The following is a 14,641-nucleotide window of genomic DNA, read 5'->3' as shown; positions in this document are numbered from 1 at the left end:
GTGAAGCCAAATTACTTTCAAAGTCCTAGTGATAATTCAGAGAAGTGTGGAGAAATCTGCCAAAGACTTAAAATAGGCCCTTTGAAAAAAAATGTGATATTGTTCAAGTCTATGCTCCTCTCAAAAGATCATTGTCTTAAAATATTCAATCTCGTTCAACTCACACCAATTTTCCATATTTAGATTGAATTAGATGCAGAGGGCTTAGCAGATTGCACCTGAACCATGCAATAAGCTTGTATGCATTTCTGTAGGTTCAGATTTAGGGCCACAGAGAAGATGAGGAACTACAAGGATACAGCTAGTGGGGCTGTCAGGTGCAGAAGAACAGAGCAGCATGGGAAGTAAAGTAGGAGGGGCTGGCTATATAATAAAGCTATTGATGTGGCCTGCATGGTTAAAGCATAGGTTCACTTCAAGTGGTGAAACTCTTTGCCATCAAGACTTACCATTTCATGACTCTGTGGCTTCCCCTGCAGTTTCTGATGGTAGTCAAAAGTGAGTCGGTCCAACACGGCATGCTCCTCCTCGTCCACTGTGGCCATGGTGCGCTCTTTGTTGATTTTGTCTATATCTATTTTTTCCTCCCCCTCCAAGACGGCATTCCACCAATACTCGCCACACTTACTCAAGCTGATCTATGAGAGAAGAAAAGTTCTGTGGTGCTTTCCAACATATAACAATTTAGAAGAACAATTCGAATATCTCCTTCTTGATTTTACATTAGCTGTTAGGTCAGTGGTGCAATATTCCAGTATGTATTGCAGACTAGACAAGCCAAGCGGACTTTGATACTCTAGAACAGGGGTGTCAAACTCAATTTCATCATTGGCCGAATCAGCATTATGGCTGCTCTCAAAGGGCCGATTGTATCTGTAAGACTACATTTATGTATGTACTCCTTATCATACATAATAAATTGCCTCTGCATTCAATTATTAATGGTTTTAGTAATAACTTAATAACTAGCCCTAAAAGTAGACGTCTAGGAAAATAATGGCAATTAGAGCAATAGTGCGGAATCTCAGGTGGCTGTCCAGGTTCTATGGTGGGCTATGCCAGCTCCTAGGTGGCTGTGCAGGTTCTATGATGGACGGTGCAGATTCCCATGTGGTTGTGCAGGTTCTATGTTGGGCTGTGCTGGGGGGGGAGGGGACAGGACCCCCTCCAGGGTTTTCCTTTACCAACTAGTGAAGCCAAATTACTTTCAAAGTCCTAGTGATAATTCAGAGAAGTGTGGAGAAATCTGCCAAAGACTTAAAATAGGCCCTTTGAAAAAAAATGTGATATTGTTCAAGTCTATGCTCCTCTCAAAAGATCATTGTCTTAAAATATTCAATCTCGTTCAACTCACACCAATTTTCCATATTTAGATTGAATTAGATGCAGAGGGCTTAGCAGATTGCACCTGAACCATGCAATAAGCTTGTATGCATTTCTGTAGGTTCAGATTTAGGGCCACAGAGAAGATGAGGAACTACAAGGATACAGCTAGTGGGGCTGTCAGGTGCAGAAGAACAGAGCAGCATGGGAAGTAAAGTAGGAGGGGCTGGCTATATAATAAAGCTATTGATGTGGCCTGCATGGTTAAAGCATAGGTTCACTTCAAGTGGTGAAACTCTTTGCCATCAAGACTTACCATTTCATGACTCTGTGGCTTCCCCTGCAGTTTCTGATGGTAGTCAAAAGTGAGTCGGTCCAACACGGCATGCTCCTCCTCGTCCACTGTGGCCATGGTGCGCTCTTTGTTGATTTTGTCTATATCTATTTTTTCCTCCCCCTCCAAGACGGCATTCCACCAATACTCGCCACACTTACTCAAGCTGATCTATGAGAGAAGAAAAGTTCTGTGGTGCTTTCCAACATATAACAATTTAGAAGAACAATTCGAATATCTCCTTCTTGATTTTACATTAGCTGTTAGGTCAGTGGTGCAATATTCCAGTATGTATTGCAGACTAGACAAGCCAAGCGGACTTTGATACTCTAGAACAGGGGTGTCAAACTCAATTTCATCATTGGCCGAATCAGCATTATGGCTGCTCTCAAAGGGCCGATTGTATCTGTAAGACTACATTTATGTATGTACTCCTTATCATACATAATAAATTGCCTCTGCATTCAATTATTAATGGTTTTAGTAATAACTTAATAACTAGCCCTAAAAGTAGACGTCTAGGAAAATAATGGCAATTAGAGCAATAGTGCGGAATCTCAGGTGGCTGTCCAGGTTCTATGGTGGGCTATGCCAGCTCCTAGGTGGCTGTGCAGGTTCTATGATGGACGGTGCAGATTCCCATGTGGTTGTGCAGGTTCTATGTTGGGCTGTGCAGACTCTCAGGTGGGCTGTGCAGGTTCTATGGTGGGCTGTGCGGGGTCTATAGTGGGCTATGCAGGTTCTATGGAGGGCTGTGTGGGGTCTATGGTAGACTGGGCAGGTTCTATGGAGGGCTGTGTGGGGTCTATGGTGGGCTGTGTGAACTCTCGGGTGGGCTGTGCAGGGTCTATAGTGGGCTGTGCAGACTCTCAGAAGGGCTGTGTGGGGTCTATGGTAGGCTGCGCAGGTTCTATTGTGGGCTGCGCGGGGTCTATGGTGTCTGTGCGGACTCTCAGGTGGACTGTGCAGTCTCACCCGTGGTCCCTGTTGGTCGGTCAGAGGGTGCGGGCGGTGTGGATCCACAGAAGGAGAACTTCTACAAAACATGCGCCACAATTTACCGGAAGGCCGACGGAACCGCGACAGTCTTCCTGTGAAGCCCAGCTTCATTTTAAAAGTTTAAGGAGGTTTGACACATGTGCTCTAGAATCAAACAATAGACAACAGTCTGAAATGACAAGATATTCTGTCCCACTAGCCCCTGCAGTACGTTTCATACCTTGGAAATCCAAAACCACCTTTACCCCCAAATCTTCAACAAGTAGTCATCTTCAGATAATGAGTTATTAGAACCAGGTTCACAAAAATACTATGATGTTCACAGAAGAACAATAAAATGCATTTAACTATCTGACTAGAGTTGCTCTTTAGGAATGCTCTATACTGTGCAGACCTATATTAGGACTAAGCTTGCACCTGCTGGAAGGATATAATGTACTACATGTGGACCCTCATTTATCTTATTACCGAGATACATTTCCCAGGTTCCAGGCTCCATAGGGATGTCTCTGCATTTATTTTATGAGTCAGGTTTCCATCCATCAAGACTTGTTCTCCTTGAGCGTCCCTCAACACCACACGGATATATTTAGTTCGTAGGTCCACCGACACCTGGCAACATTGGAGAAAAGCAAAGGTTTGAGGCACAACTCTATGGCTTACACCTTTATAAATCTCTTATGCTTCAGATGACACAGATACTATATCTGCATTAGAAACATGTGTACAGTCCACATGAGATGTAGCTCAACATTTCCCCTACAGATGCCATATCCTCCATACACTGCGTGGAGACCATTACACACATTTCTAGGTTCTGCAATTGCAGAACATCGCACTAGAATCAAAAGGTAATGTGTCAGTCCATGCAGAACCAATACATTTATCATTTGTTAAAGCAAACCTTTCATTCAACTATCTTTAAAAAAAAAACATGTAGAGTTTGTAGTCATATGAACGATTCACTGGTGTATGATCAGAAAACAATCTCTGCTCAAGTCTATCCCTAAAGACCCATTTATTCCTACCTTGGAGCTGCCATCTTGCCTCTCGCACAGGAAAGAGGAAGTAAAGCCGCATGTCACAGACACTTCTGCATTTTTTCTGTGATATTAGGCATTGTGTGAGAGAGCTACTAATACATTATTGTCTTTGGAAATAAAATTCCCACACTTACACAGATATCTGACATGGATATACTCTCCGGAGCAGTTTATTAGTTCATGCAAGTCTCTAAAACAACCAACGTAATCACAGGGGTTCACTCCTTTGTGATTATTGATAGAAAGTCACCTGTGTGCTGGAAAAGATCACCCCCCACTATGCCACCTTGGTTTCAGGGCCATTTCACACAATCGTGGGGCCGCAACATGTGCAGGTGTGATGCGGTCCCCTTCATTCATTGCTGGGTGCTGCTGAAAATGGCACAGGCAGATGCGGGATGTCAGGAAGCCGTTTCAAATGACTGGACTGCCTTAACCCAATGCACGTTAAAGGACAACAATGAGGAGAGTGAAATACACTCGTCCCCATAGTTAGAGCTGATGTGCCTCACTGCAGCTGTTACACATGGGTTCTATTAATCAGAAACTGAGCGATCACATCACTCAGTTCACAATCTTCTCCCTGCAGAGAGTGATGACTATCAGTCACCGCACCACGCAGGGATTCCCCCCCCCCCCCCCCATCTCTGTTCCTCTAGAACTGACTGGAGGGACAGACAAGGGCGGGGGTGGGCACAGCTGGTTCTGGCTCTAGAGAGGCAGAGTGAGCTGTCAATCAGACAGCAGGGTAGAGCCCAACAATATAGCATGGCTCTGCACCGACAGCATATAGCGGGCAATAGTCTGCTATATGCTGAGTTTTGGGTCATAGGAGGACATTAGTAATGTAGACATGTCCTCCTGTGACCCTAAAAAGAAGTACAGCCAAAAAAGGTTTGGTCAAAGTTCTCTTTTAACTTACGCTTAACAAACCGCAGTGGACCTGGCTGGTTTGAATAGGCCCTCGAACATCATCTTCTCAAATAACTGCCTGACATTTTTTCTCATCTGAGAATGTTTCCAAAATATCTTCTCTGTAGCCATTTATAAAGATGTTGTCATTGGGTATGGTTTCCCAATAAACAATATTCCTAACATATTTTAGGGCACCGCATCTCCTGCTCCACTCTTATTATAAGTTTTGTTCTGATGCAGAAATGTGCCTGAAAAAAGGAACGTTGCAATTGGTCATAGCAACTAAACGTTCTTGCTTTCATTCTCTCAGAAGTGGAAACACAGGCAAAAGAAACAGCAGCATGTTCCTTCTACAGTCGCTTTTAAACACAACAGGTCCTTTAGTAGAATGTGTTCCATTTAGTCCCCATCACACGTGTGCACGGCCGGTCCGATCAGCAGATTTGTGCAGAGATCCCCTGCTGATCGGAGCGGCACAGAATGGATGCCGCCTTTGTGGCAGGACGCAAACCTTCTGCATTTGTGTTTTTCGGCACTAAGCGGACTCAGAGGCAACTGGATATAAATATATGTCCATTTACATTCAGCCGCTCCCATAGAGTTCCATTGGGTTTCCAATCAAATCCATCTGAAAGACTGGCAGGTAGATCTGATCGGACTGCCCACGTTAAAGGCGCCTTAAACAACTGCAGTTGCATGCAGACCACTCAGACTTCATATTCCTTTTGTGTCTGCCTAAAGCCATTCCCATTATGTTTACTAAATGAGTGTACTGCGCCCTCTGCTGGGAGCCCAGCATATCCAACACACTCTACCGCACGTATACAAGCTATATACCGTACATTTAAAATGACAAGCTATGTATAAAATAACAATTCATACAGAGTCCAGGTTACCTGTCTGCCTTTCACCACATCCTTGGGGACCGGCACCTTAATTTCCAGGTCACTGTAATCCTGCGACCATACATAGTTTTTCCTCACTGCACCATTGTAACTGTCTGGGTCCGTCTGGATATCACCTTGGCTCCTGATTTGAAACAAAATCAATGTTAAAGATATCCTTTGATAAAAGAACACAGCCCAATCAGATTCTAGATACCGTTTGTCAAGTTTAGAAATAAAATCAGGCCCACAATTGGATACTATGAGCACCATATCCCATTTGCATCCTGCAGATTTAATAATACTCAGAGTCATAGTATCAGACTCTGTATTCTCTGTGTGTACAGTCTTCATAGAGATCGGCTCCAGTGTACTGAAGGCTATATTGATCACTCTCATTTACTGAACCTTCCCCATCACATTATACATTATGCTTCTGACTCACTAGTATGACTCAACATTGCCGCAGCTCTTTGACGAAAGAGATTTTTCAAACCCGAACATCTAAATTTGGTTTTCAAAAGATGCCTGCAACCGGACCATCACCACTGTCCAGAACCCAACCAACACCCTTTACTGACCGGAGAGTCTTAGGGCGTTTACCTTTCCCTAAAATGTTCAGCCTGTCTTTAAATTAGTTGCTTTGCTAGTAATATTCGGCCTTGTGTCCCTCGGCAAGCATCAGAGGGGTTTTCCCTCTATTGAGCTTGGTGACCTATCTTGTTAACACCCCTTATAGTCAAGGGCAGTGCTTCTCAACTGCCAGGCAGCAGTTTCCTGTAGCTCTATCCCCCATGTCTTAGTGAATTGGATCCCTGCATAGAGGATTCTATCAGTAGACATTGGTGAGCGGATGGTGGGGCCTGCGGAGAGAAGGTGGATGGAGAGCGGCTGAAGTACAGAGAAGAGACGGTGAATCTTGGAAAGAAGGTGTATAAGAGCAGAGGCCTCCATGAAGTGTAGGGAGGAGGGCTGTGTCCAGCCTGGAAGGACAGCGGCAGTGAGGGAGGCAGCGATCTAGGCACTGTGCAAACAGGCCACAACAGGCAGAGCTCCCAAGGACCTGTGCTCAGCTTCCCTGCCTGGCCACTGTGCACACTGACTACAAAAGGCAAAGCTGCCCAGTGCCGCTATTCATATTCCCTGTCTGGTCATTGTGCACAACAGACAGAGCTCCCGGGGAAGAGAAAGAGAGAGGCATGAGTTTAGATAAGTAACCACCAATGTTAAATAATACTGCCACTGATGCAGTAAGGGGGGGGTAAAGAATACCGCCATTAATACCCAATGAAGAGGAGGGGTTAGCAGTCTCTCCATTCACAGATCCTGCCGAAGGATCTGTGAATGAATGACATAGCTGTGCAGGTAGAGCCACTAACTGATCGGAAGCCGATTAATCGATTATTGAAAAAGTTGACAACTTTTTTAATAATCGATTATAATCGATTATGACGATTAGTTGTTGCAGCCCTAGCCACGATTACAGCAGCCATGGAGAAAAACCCAGCAATTCAGGTAAGTGGAGGTGGTGATGGGGTGTTAGGGATGGGGGGCTTGGGTTATGTGACTATGTTCCATGTTACACCCCAAATATGGGTGTAACATGAAACATGGTATAAAAAGTAAACTTAGCACATAGGTCTGCTTTTAAACTCTGTAAGAGATGAGACTTCTTCATTGCATCTTACAGATATATTTCTTACAGATGAAACCTAACTTCATGAGGAAATATATTTATTTATATTGCTTCTTATTTTAATCAGAGTGGCACCATCTGTTCTGGAATGTAATATCATAAAGGGAGTTCTCCTGCTCTTCCTCCTCATTCACTTCATGGCACCCATGGACCATGTAACAATTCACCTTTCCCCCTACATTCACTCACTGTTCCGGGCTCTGCACATAACTGCCCTGCCTTATTAACACAGTAAATCCTTCCCTGCAAATTGCTATCCGCTATCCTATACATGCCCTCTCTCCGGACGAGGAGTACATGCAGCGCGTACTCTGCATCACAGCTCTATACTGGCCAGAATGAAACCAATTCCTCTCCATGCCAGGTTATATCCCACCTTAGAGTACAAGTTCATTTTCATTCATAATCTAATCTGAACCTCATCAGAATTTTCAATTTCCCTAAAATGATCTTTAAATTACGTTCTATTTCTATCCTCGATTCAAATGTGTCTGTTTCCATTGTATTGTACGAGGAGGTCAATGGCCGTTCAAATATTAGAATCGTTTTAAATCAGCGGTGACGCATAAGGCTGGGTTCAGACCTGGGCGTTTTTCAGCGCTGATCGAAGCGCTGAAAAAACGCTCAAGAAGTGAAATCCTATTAATTGCTATGAGCATGATTCCCACCTGGGTGTATTTCAGCGCGAAATAGTACTTGATCTTCTTTGGGGCAGATTTCAGCGCCTATCCATTGGACTTCTAAATAGAGATTTCGTAAATGTGCGTTTTCGTGGACAGAAAATCACGCTAAAAACACGTAGGCAAAAACGTGCATATTGTGAACGCCCAGGTGTGAACCCAGGCTTAAGGAAGGATGCTTGCAATGGTAAAAGGACATCGCTAGATCTGTGTGGTTAGTGAAAATAAAGTTGTCTGAATGAATAAAGATTGTTTGAATTTTTTTTTAACTAAAAAATATATTTCCCTGGAGAGTTTATTGAAAGAACTCTGGGAAACCTCACGTGCCCCACTCAATATGGCTGCCGCTTGAGTGGTGCAACTCAGATTAAAAACGTACTGGATTACCAGTTCATTTTATGACTTCATTGCTGTGGTGTATGTGTATAGAGCAATGCCGCGGATGGCGCTCGTGCAGAAGAACTTTTTTGTTTAAACCTCTTAGTTGTAACGAAAGCGGAAGTCAGGCGGTCCCAGAACTCGATAAGTTCGAACTTTCGATCGGTCACCGGTGATCTGTCGACACTTATTGAGTTCTGCGACCGCCTGACTTCCGCTTTCGTTACAACTAAGAGGTTTGCCCAAGAAACTTGTTCTGCACGAGTGCCAGCCAAGGCATTGGCCTATACACATACAGCACAGCAATGAAGTCATAAAATGAACTAGGATCACACTAATCCAGCACGTTATTAATCTCACGTGCCCCACTCAAGCGGCGGCCATATTGAGTGGGGCACGTGAGATTAATAACATGCTGGATTAATGTGATCCTAGTTCATTTTATTACTTCATTGCTGTGTTGTATGTGTATAGGCCAATGTAGTTGGATCTGTATGTGCGTTATAATTAATCGAAATTAATAGATTTTAAAAAAATTAGATTAATCGAACACGAAAATTTTAATCAGTAACAGCCCTAATCAAAAAGGTTTAAAAAAATTCAAATAAATACAAATAAACGCATGCGTGGGGCATTGTGTGTGTGTGTGTTGAGTGCTGCCCCCATTACACTGGATTTTGAATTTCACTTGCAAATTGAGAGCACTCGTTGGTCAGCACGGTCAGGTGACGGCGCTGACCAATGAGAAGCGCTTCTTAGCACGGTTAAATACAGTTTTAATTTAAATTATTTTTTTGTATCAGGACAAGTAGATTGTGATGAGAGACAAGTAGATTGTGATGAGAGACAAGTAGATTGTGATGAGGGACAAGTAGATTGTGATGAGGGACAAGTAGATTGTGATGAGAGACAAGTAGATTGTGATGAGAGACAAGTAGATTGTGATGAGGGACAAGTAGATTGTGATGAGAGACAAGTAGATTGCGATGATAGACAAGTAGATTGCGATGAGAGACAAGTAGATTGCGATGAGGGACAAGTAGATTGTGATGAGGGACAAGTAGACTGTGATGAGGGACAAGTAGATTGTGATGAGGGACACGAGTAGATTGTGATGAGGGACGAGTAGATTGTGATGAGGGACGAGTAGATTGTGATGAGGGACGAGTAGATTGTGATGAGGGACAAGTAGATTGTGATGAGGCACGAGTGATGAGAGACAAGTAGATTGGGCCCCCGCTTTAGTCCTTGGACAAGTAGTTTTTTGGGTTGTTTTTACACTTCCACCCTGACTGTTCTGCAGACATACAAGGGCCCCCAATGAAAGAATACTTCACCTGTATAATTTATTGGTCAATTTACCTGGCTGCAGAAGCAGCGTTGTCCATATTGCTGGTGCTGGGCTCCACCTCCTCAGCTTTTTCTGGTGTATCTGAAGTTTCTGGCTGATTCTCCGACTTCTCCTGCTCCCGGGGTAGCTCGTCTGCCGCCGTCTCTAAGACAACTTCCTCTGTCGCCACAGAAGCCTCAACAGGAGCCTCAACAGGAGCCAACTTCTCCTCCTCCTTCTTCAGTTTCTCCTGCAATTCCCGCATCCTCTGCTCTTGGTCCTTCATGGCCACTCGCTCGTAGTTTTTGAATGTCTGAGAGGGGAGAAGTGTGATTCATCTCCAGCACCAGCATTGTCTACATGGTACTGCACACTGCAAAAGCCAATTACTCACCTGCAGCACCATGTTCTGGGCAACACCCGGGGGAAATCCCAGCCGATCTTGGGGGCCCACTAGCAGCCGGTAAAAGTCTGTCTTGCGGTACAAGAACCCAAAGTAAACATTTAAAAACTCCTGGATGTTCCCCACGTGCTGCAGGATACCCAGCAAGGCGTGGTCATAACGGTCTGACATCTCCAACTCCATGATTGCACCCTGCAGACAGAAGGCAGACATATTGTCATTATTGTAAAGAGAAAATATATATCCAGGACCTCAGAACTCTCGTGGTTTCTTGGGATGCATGAAAGATTTCACCTGCAGTGTCATCTGGTGAACGGGTAAAGTGAATTTTATTCTATATAATAATAAAAAAATAAAAATAAAAACTTGCTGAAAAAGAATTCTCAATACTGCCGCCCATCTTCACTCTCTTGAAGAGCTTTGCTATCAGTAGATCCTTCTACATCCAACACACTTCCGGGTGTATTTGGTCCCCCCCACCCCCCGCATCAATATCAATATAGGATACTATAGTGATGTGGGGGGCGGTGGATGGAACCACAGCACACAGTGGTGGACCCGGCTTTAAACACAACCAGTAGTGTTTCAAATGCAGAAGATTTTTCAGACAGCATAGCTTAAAGTGGACCTGTGCTTTGTTCATGAAAAAAAGCTTTTTCTTTGCCCAGGCTGCTGCTCATATGTATCTCAGTATTAAAATTGTAAAAGTAAAGTATAGAGGGGAACTGCCCTGCGTTGTCGCCGGGCACCATAGAGGGGAACTGGCCTGCGCTGTCGCCGGGCACCATAGAGGGGAACTGGCCTGCGCTGTCGCCGGGCACCATAGAGGGGAACTGCCCTGCGCTGTCACCGGGCACCATAGAGGGGAACTGCCCTGCGCTGTCGCCGGGCACCATAGAGGGGAACTGCCCTGCGCTGTCGCCGGGCACCATAGAGGGGAACTGGCCTGCGCTGTCACCGGCCACCATAAAGGGGAACTGCCCTGCGCTGTCACTGGGCATCAGAGGAGAACCGCCATGCACTGTGCTCCATAGAGGAGAACGACCCTGTAATGTGCACCATAGAGGGGAACTGGCCTGCGCTGTCACCGGCCACCATAAAGGGGAACTGCCCTGCGCTGTCACTGGGCATCAGAGGAGAACCGCCATGCACTGTGCTCCATAGAGGAGAACGACCCTGTAATGTGCACCATAGAGAACTTCCCTGTGCCGTCACTGGGCACCATAGAGGAGAACTCCCCTGCACTGTCACCTTGTAACATAGAGTACTGCTCTGTATTGTACATCCTCCAATACCCGGGCACACACAGAGCAGGGAGATGACAATACCCAGCACTCAAACACCATCCGCTCCCCGCCGAACACTGTACCGGTAAACACCGGTACAACTCACATGGGATTTCAGCCACTCACTGTTTTCACTCAACCCTCTCTCTTCTGAAGAATAACTTCCGGCGACGCGTCACTTCCGCTTCCTGTCTAAGCACGGCTAGATGTCATGAAGAGAATTTTCCAGACTCGTACGTAGCGCCTGTTGCTATGGAGACGTGCTATTCATGTAAAAAAAAAAAAAGCACTCATTTTCATAAAAGAAAAAACGTGAATGTATTATTTTTTTGTATTGGAACCATATAGTCTGTGAGCATCTCTTGTAGCATGACTGTGTAGTCCCTCACCGTCTCCTGTTGCATGTCTGCAGTCTCTGACAGCTTTCTGAAGCATGACATTCACTGAATACTATGGATCTTTGGTGATGTCAGAGGCAGCACTTGAAGCCCCACTATCATGAAAGCTCTTCTTTAGAGCAGCGGGCTGACAAATTAAGCTTTTCTGGTGCCAAAACCTTTTTATATATATATATATATATAATTTTGGATAGAGTAAGGAAGGGTTAAAACCTTTGCCAGTTTATTGTTTGTGCCCTGTGTTCCTTTCACTTCCTGTTCCAGAGACACAACAGGAAGTTAAAGGAAATCTAAAGCGAGGGGAATTCCTCTCTCATACAGTTGTCCCCGGAACAAGTGTCCCCATTAAAAGATTTCCCTTAACTTTCCTTCTGGTGGCAACTCTAAAATTTAGGATTGGGGGGGATGTGCACATCCATATAAACAGGACAGAAGGTTTAACCCTTCAGTCAACTGACAAACTGGAGGTGGTGGCAAGCTACCCAGGGCTCTTGGACACCAGTTGCTTTGGGGCTGCGCTGTCAGCCTTGCCCAGTTAAGTGATGGTGGAACAGAACATTTATGTGTCCCGGCTGTATGTGCATTCTCTGATAATGATGGCCGTTGGTAAGGGTACTAGATCCAGGGGCATCCCGAGGCCGTGTCGTCATCGTGCATGCGCTGCCATCTGATTGACGACTGCCGGCGGCCATCTTAGTGATGGACGCCGGCAGAGAGAGGAGGGGAAGTTAACACGGCGGGATGAAGTATGCCGCTCCTCTTTCCTGACACTGTGGACCGAGTGCCCGACTTTTTTTAGAGGGGGTGACACCAAAATGACTGTCATTCATTATGGTGTCACCCGGGTGCGGGCCGCACCCCCCTTGTGATGCCACTGACTAGAACAGCATATTTGTTACAGATTGAGCTACCTCCCACCAATAAGGCCGAGGTGTGCATCCTCCCTGCGTCTTATTCTTCATATTGTACAGTACAGTCACATTCTGTCCTTGTGTGCTTTTTAGAAAACGGAGGAGAGCCTGACGCTCCATCCCAAATAGCGAGGAATGCCGGGCAGAGGAGGCAGGAGTGTGACTCACACTGGGTAAGACAGCAAAAAAGTTTCACAGCTCACTCACCAGCCGGCATGCAAAAAAACTTGTCTCACCGCTAAGGTTAAAAACAGGTTTAGATACACGTCTTCTGCAGAACATGTGAAAGCCGCACAGCCGCGCCAAGGCCCCTCTAAATAGTGTGGTCCTAACTCTAACCTATGAGAGTCTCCATCTTGGAGCACATGTGGCAAAAGATCAAATTGGGTGCAGGTTTGTCAGGAGGAAGCCCAACCTCCCTTAAAGGCACAGGAACACACAAGGGATCCCGCACATCACAACTAGTGATGGTCTCGGGCGTGTTCACAGCTCCACGTGCCGAGCCCGCCAGGAAGCTGACAGTGTGCAGCGCCAATCACAGGTACTGAGACATGTTCCCGGTCCGCAGCTGCAGAGATCGGGAAATGTCTCAGTGCCTGTGATTTAGCGCTGTCAGCTTCCTGGCGGGCTTGACACGTGGAGCTGTGAACACGCCTGAGACCATCACTATTCACAACGGCCGCTGGGACCCCCAGTGAGTCACTGCACCAAATCAGTCAAGCAAAACAAATGGCAAACGCACTCATCAATTTGTTACCAGCTTTACAGCAAGGTGCGCATGGAAGGGCTTTACACAGTGACAGAAAAAAGTTTCCCAGCACACTCACCAGTCAGCATGTAAAAAAACTTGTCTCACCGCTAAGGTTAAAAACAGAGGTTTAGATACACGTCTTCTGCAGAACATGTGAAAGCCGCACAGCCTGTACTGTATCAGGCCCTTCCATGTGCACCTTGCTGTAAAGCTGGTGACGAATTGATGAGTGCGTTTGCCATTTGTTTTGCTTCACACTGGGTAAGGTGACATCACAGAGTGGAGCGATAGACGGCCAGATTATCATGAAAGAGTAAAATGATTATTTGCCGATCTCATTATTTCTTGGGAGCATCTATCTTTCATGGGAGATTCTGTCATGTCAGCTTCTCTTTAAGGCACCCATGAACTGAAAATAATTTCGGTTGGTTTCTAATGTTTCCTTATTTTGTTTTCCAGCATTCGGGTCTGAAAGGCAATTTGTTCCGGCATTCGGACAAATCCGAAATTTTCGTTAAGGAAACAATAATTATGTTGCATAGGATTGCACCGATGCCGTTTTTTTGGGATCGAGTACGAGGGCCAATATTTTTTTATACCATTAATAGAGAACTATGGGGTAACCTTTTCCCCCAAAAATCTCTTTAGGGTCACGAGAGGACATATACTAACCTCCTCCGGTGACCCAAGGCTCAGTATTTAGCTTGCTATTGCCCGCGATATACTGAGAGCTCCGCAGCCAGGACGGATGTCAACAATACTGTTGAGATCCACCCAGCTGGCTGATTGACCGCGGGCTCTGCCTATCTAGAGCTGTACCCGCCCCCTTCCCCATCCGTTCCTCCACTCAGCGCTAAAGGATCAGAGAGGGGAGGGTGGAATCCCTGACAGTCACTGCAGAAAGATGACAGTCACTGCAGAAGTGAGCGAGCTACTGTATGCATTCGCTCACTTCCCGATCTATAGAACCGACGTGTGACAGTTTCATTGTCACAGGTCGCCTCTAACGATGAGTGGAAATCACTCACCTCATAGCTCTCCTTTAAGAAATGGAGAGGGGTGGGGGGGGGGGGGCGTGGGGCCCCCCCCCCCTGCCCTATACCAGGCCACATACTCTTGACATGGGGAGGGGGGCCCCCTGGAAAAACATATTTTCCCCATGTCGATGAGGACTAGGGCCTCTTCCCCACAACTCTGGCCCAATGGTTGTGGGGGTCTGCGGGCAGGGGGGCTTATAGGAATCTGGGTTCATAAAGGGGGCACCCAGATGCCGCTCCCCCCTCCACTCCACATGAATGAGTAAGGGGTAG

General features: G+C 45.8%; 1 protein-coding gene across 1 annotated transcript in view; it reads right to left on the bottom strand.

The window, feature by feature from the left end:
• Window positions 1-11,397, bottom strand: part of NUDCD3 (NudC domain containing 3) — a 13,992-nt gene extending 2,595 nt beyond the window's left edge. The window contains exons 1-6 of the mRNA XM_018554681.1: window positions 11,378-11,397; window positions 9,977-10,177; window positions 9,615-9,895; window positions 5,511-5,643; window positions 3,125-3,268; window positions 1,640-1,828 (exon numbers count right to left, since the gene is read on the bottom strand). Of these exons, the coding sequence (XP_018410183.1) occupies window positions 1,640-1,828; window positions 3,125-3,268; window positions 5,511-5,643; window positions 9,615-9,895; window positions 9,977-10,168 (939 nt within the window). The 5' untranslated portion in view covers window positions 10,169-10,177; window positions 11,378-11,397. The remainder of the gene's footprint in view (window positions 1-1,639; window positions 1,829-3,124; window positions 3,269-5,510; window positions 5,644-9,614; window positions 9,896-9,976; window positions 10,178-11,377) is intronic.
• Window positions 11,398-14,641: the final 3,244 nt, after the last annotated feature.

Source organism: Nanorana parkeri, unplaced genomic scaffold (assembly GCF_000935625.1).
Source record: "Nanorana parkeri isolate BGI_ZX_2015 unplaced genomic scaffold, ASM93562v1 scaffold169, whole genome shotgun sequence".
Taxonomy (NCBI): Eukaryota; Metazoa; Chordata; class Amphibia; order Anura; family Dicroglossidae; genus Nanorana; species Nanorana parkeri.
This window is presented reverse-complemented; position numbering and strand designations above follow the sequence as displayed.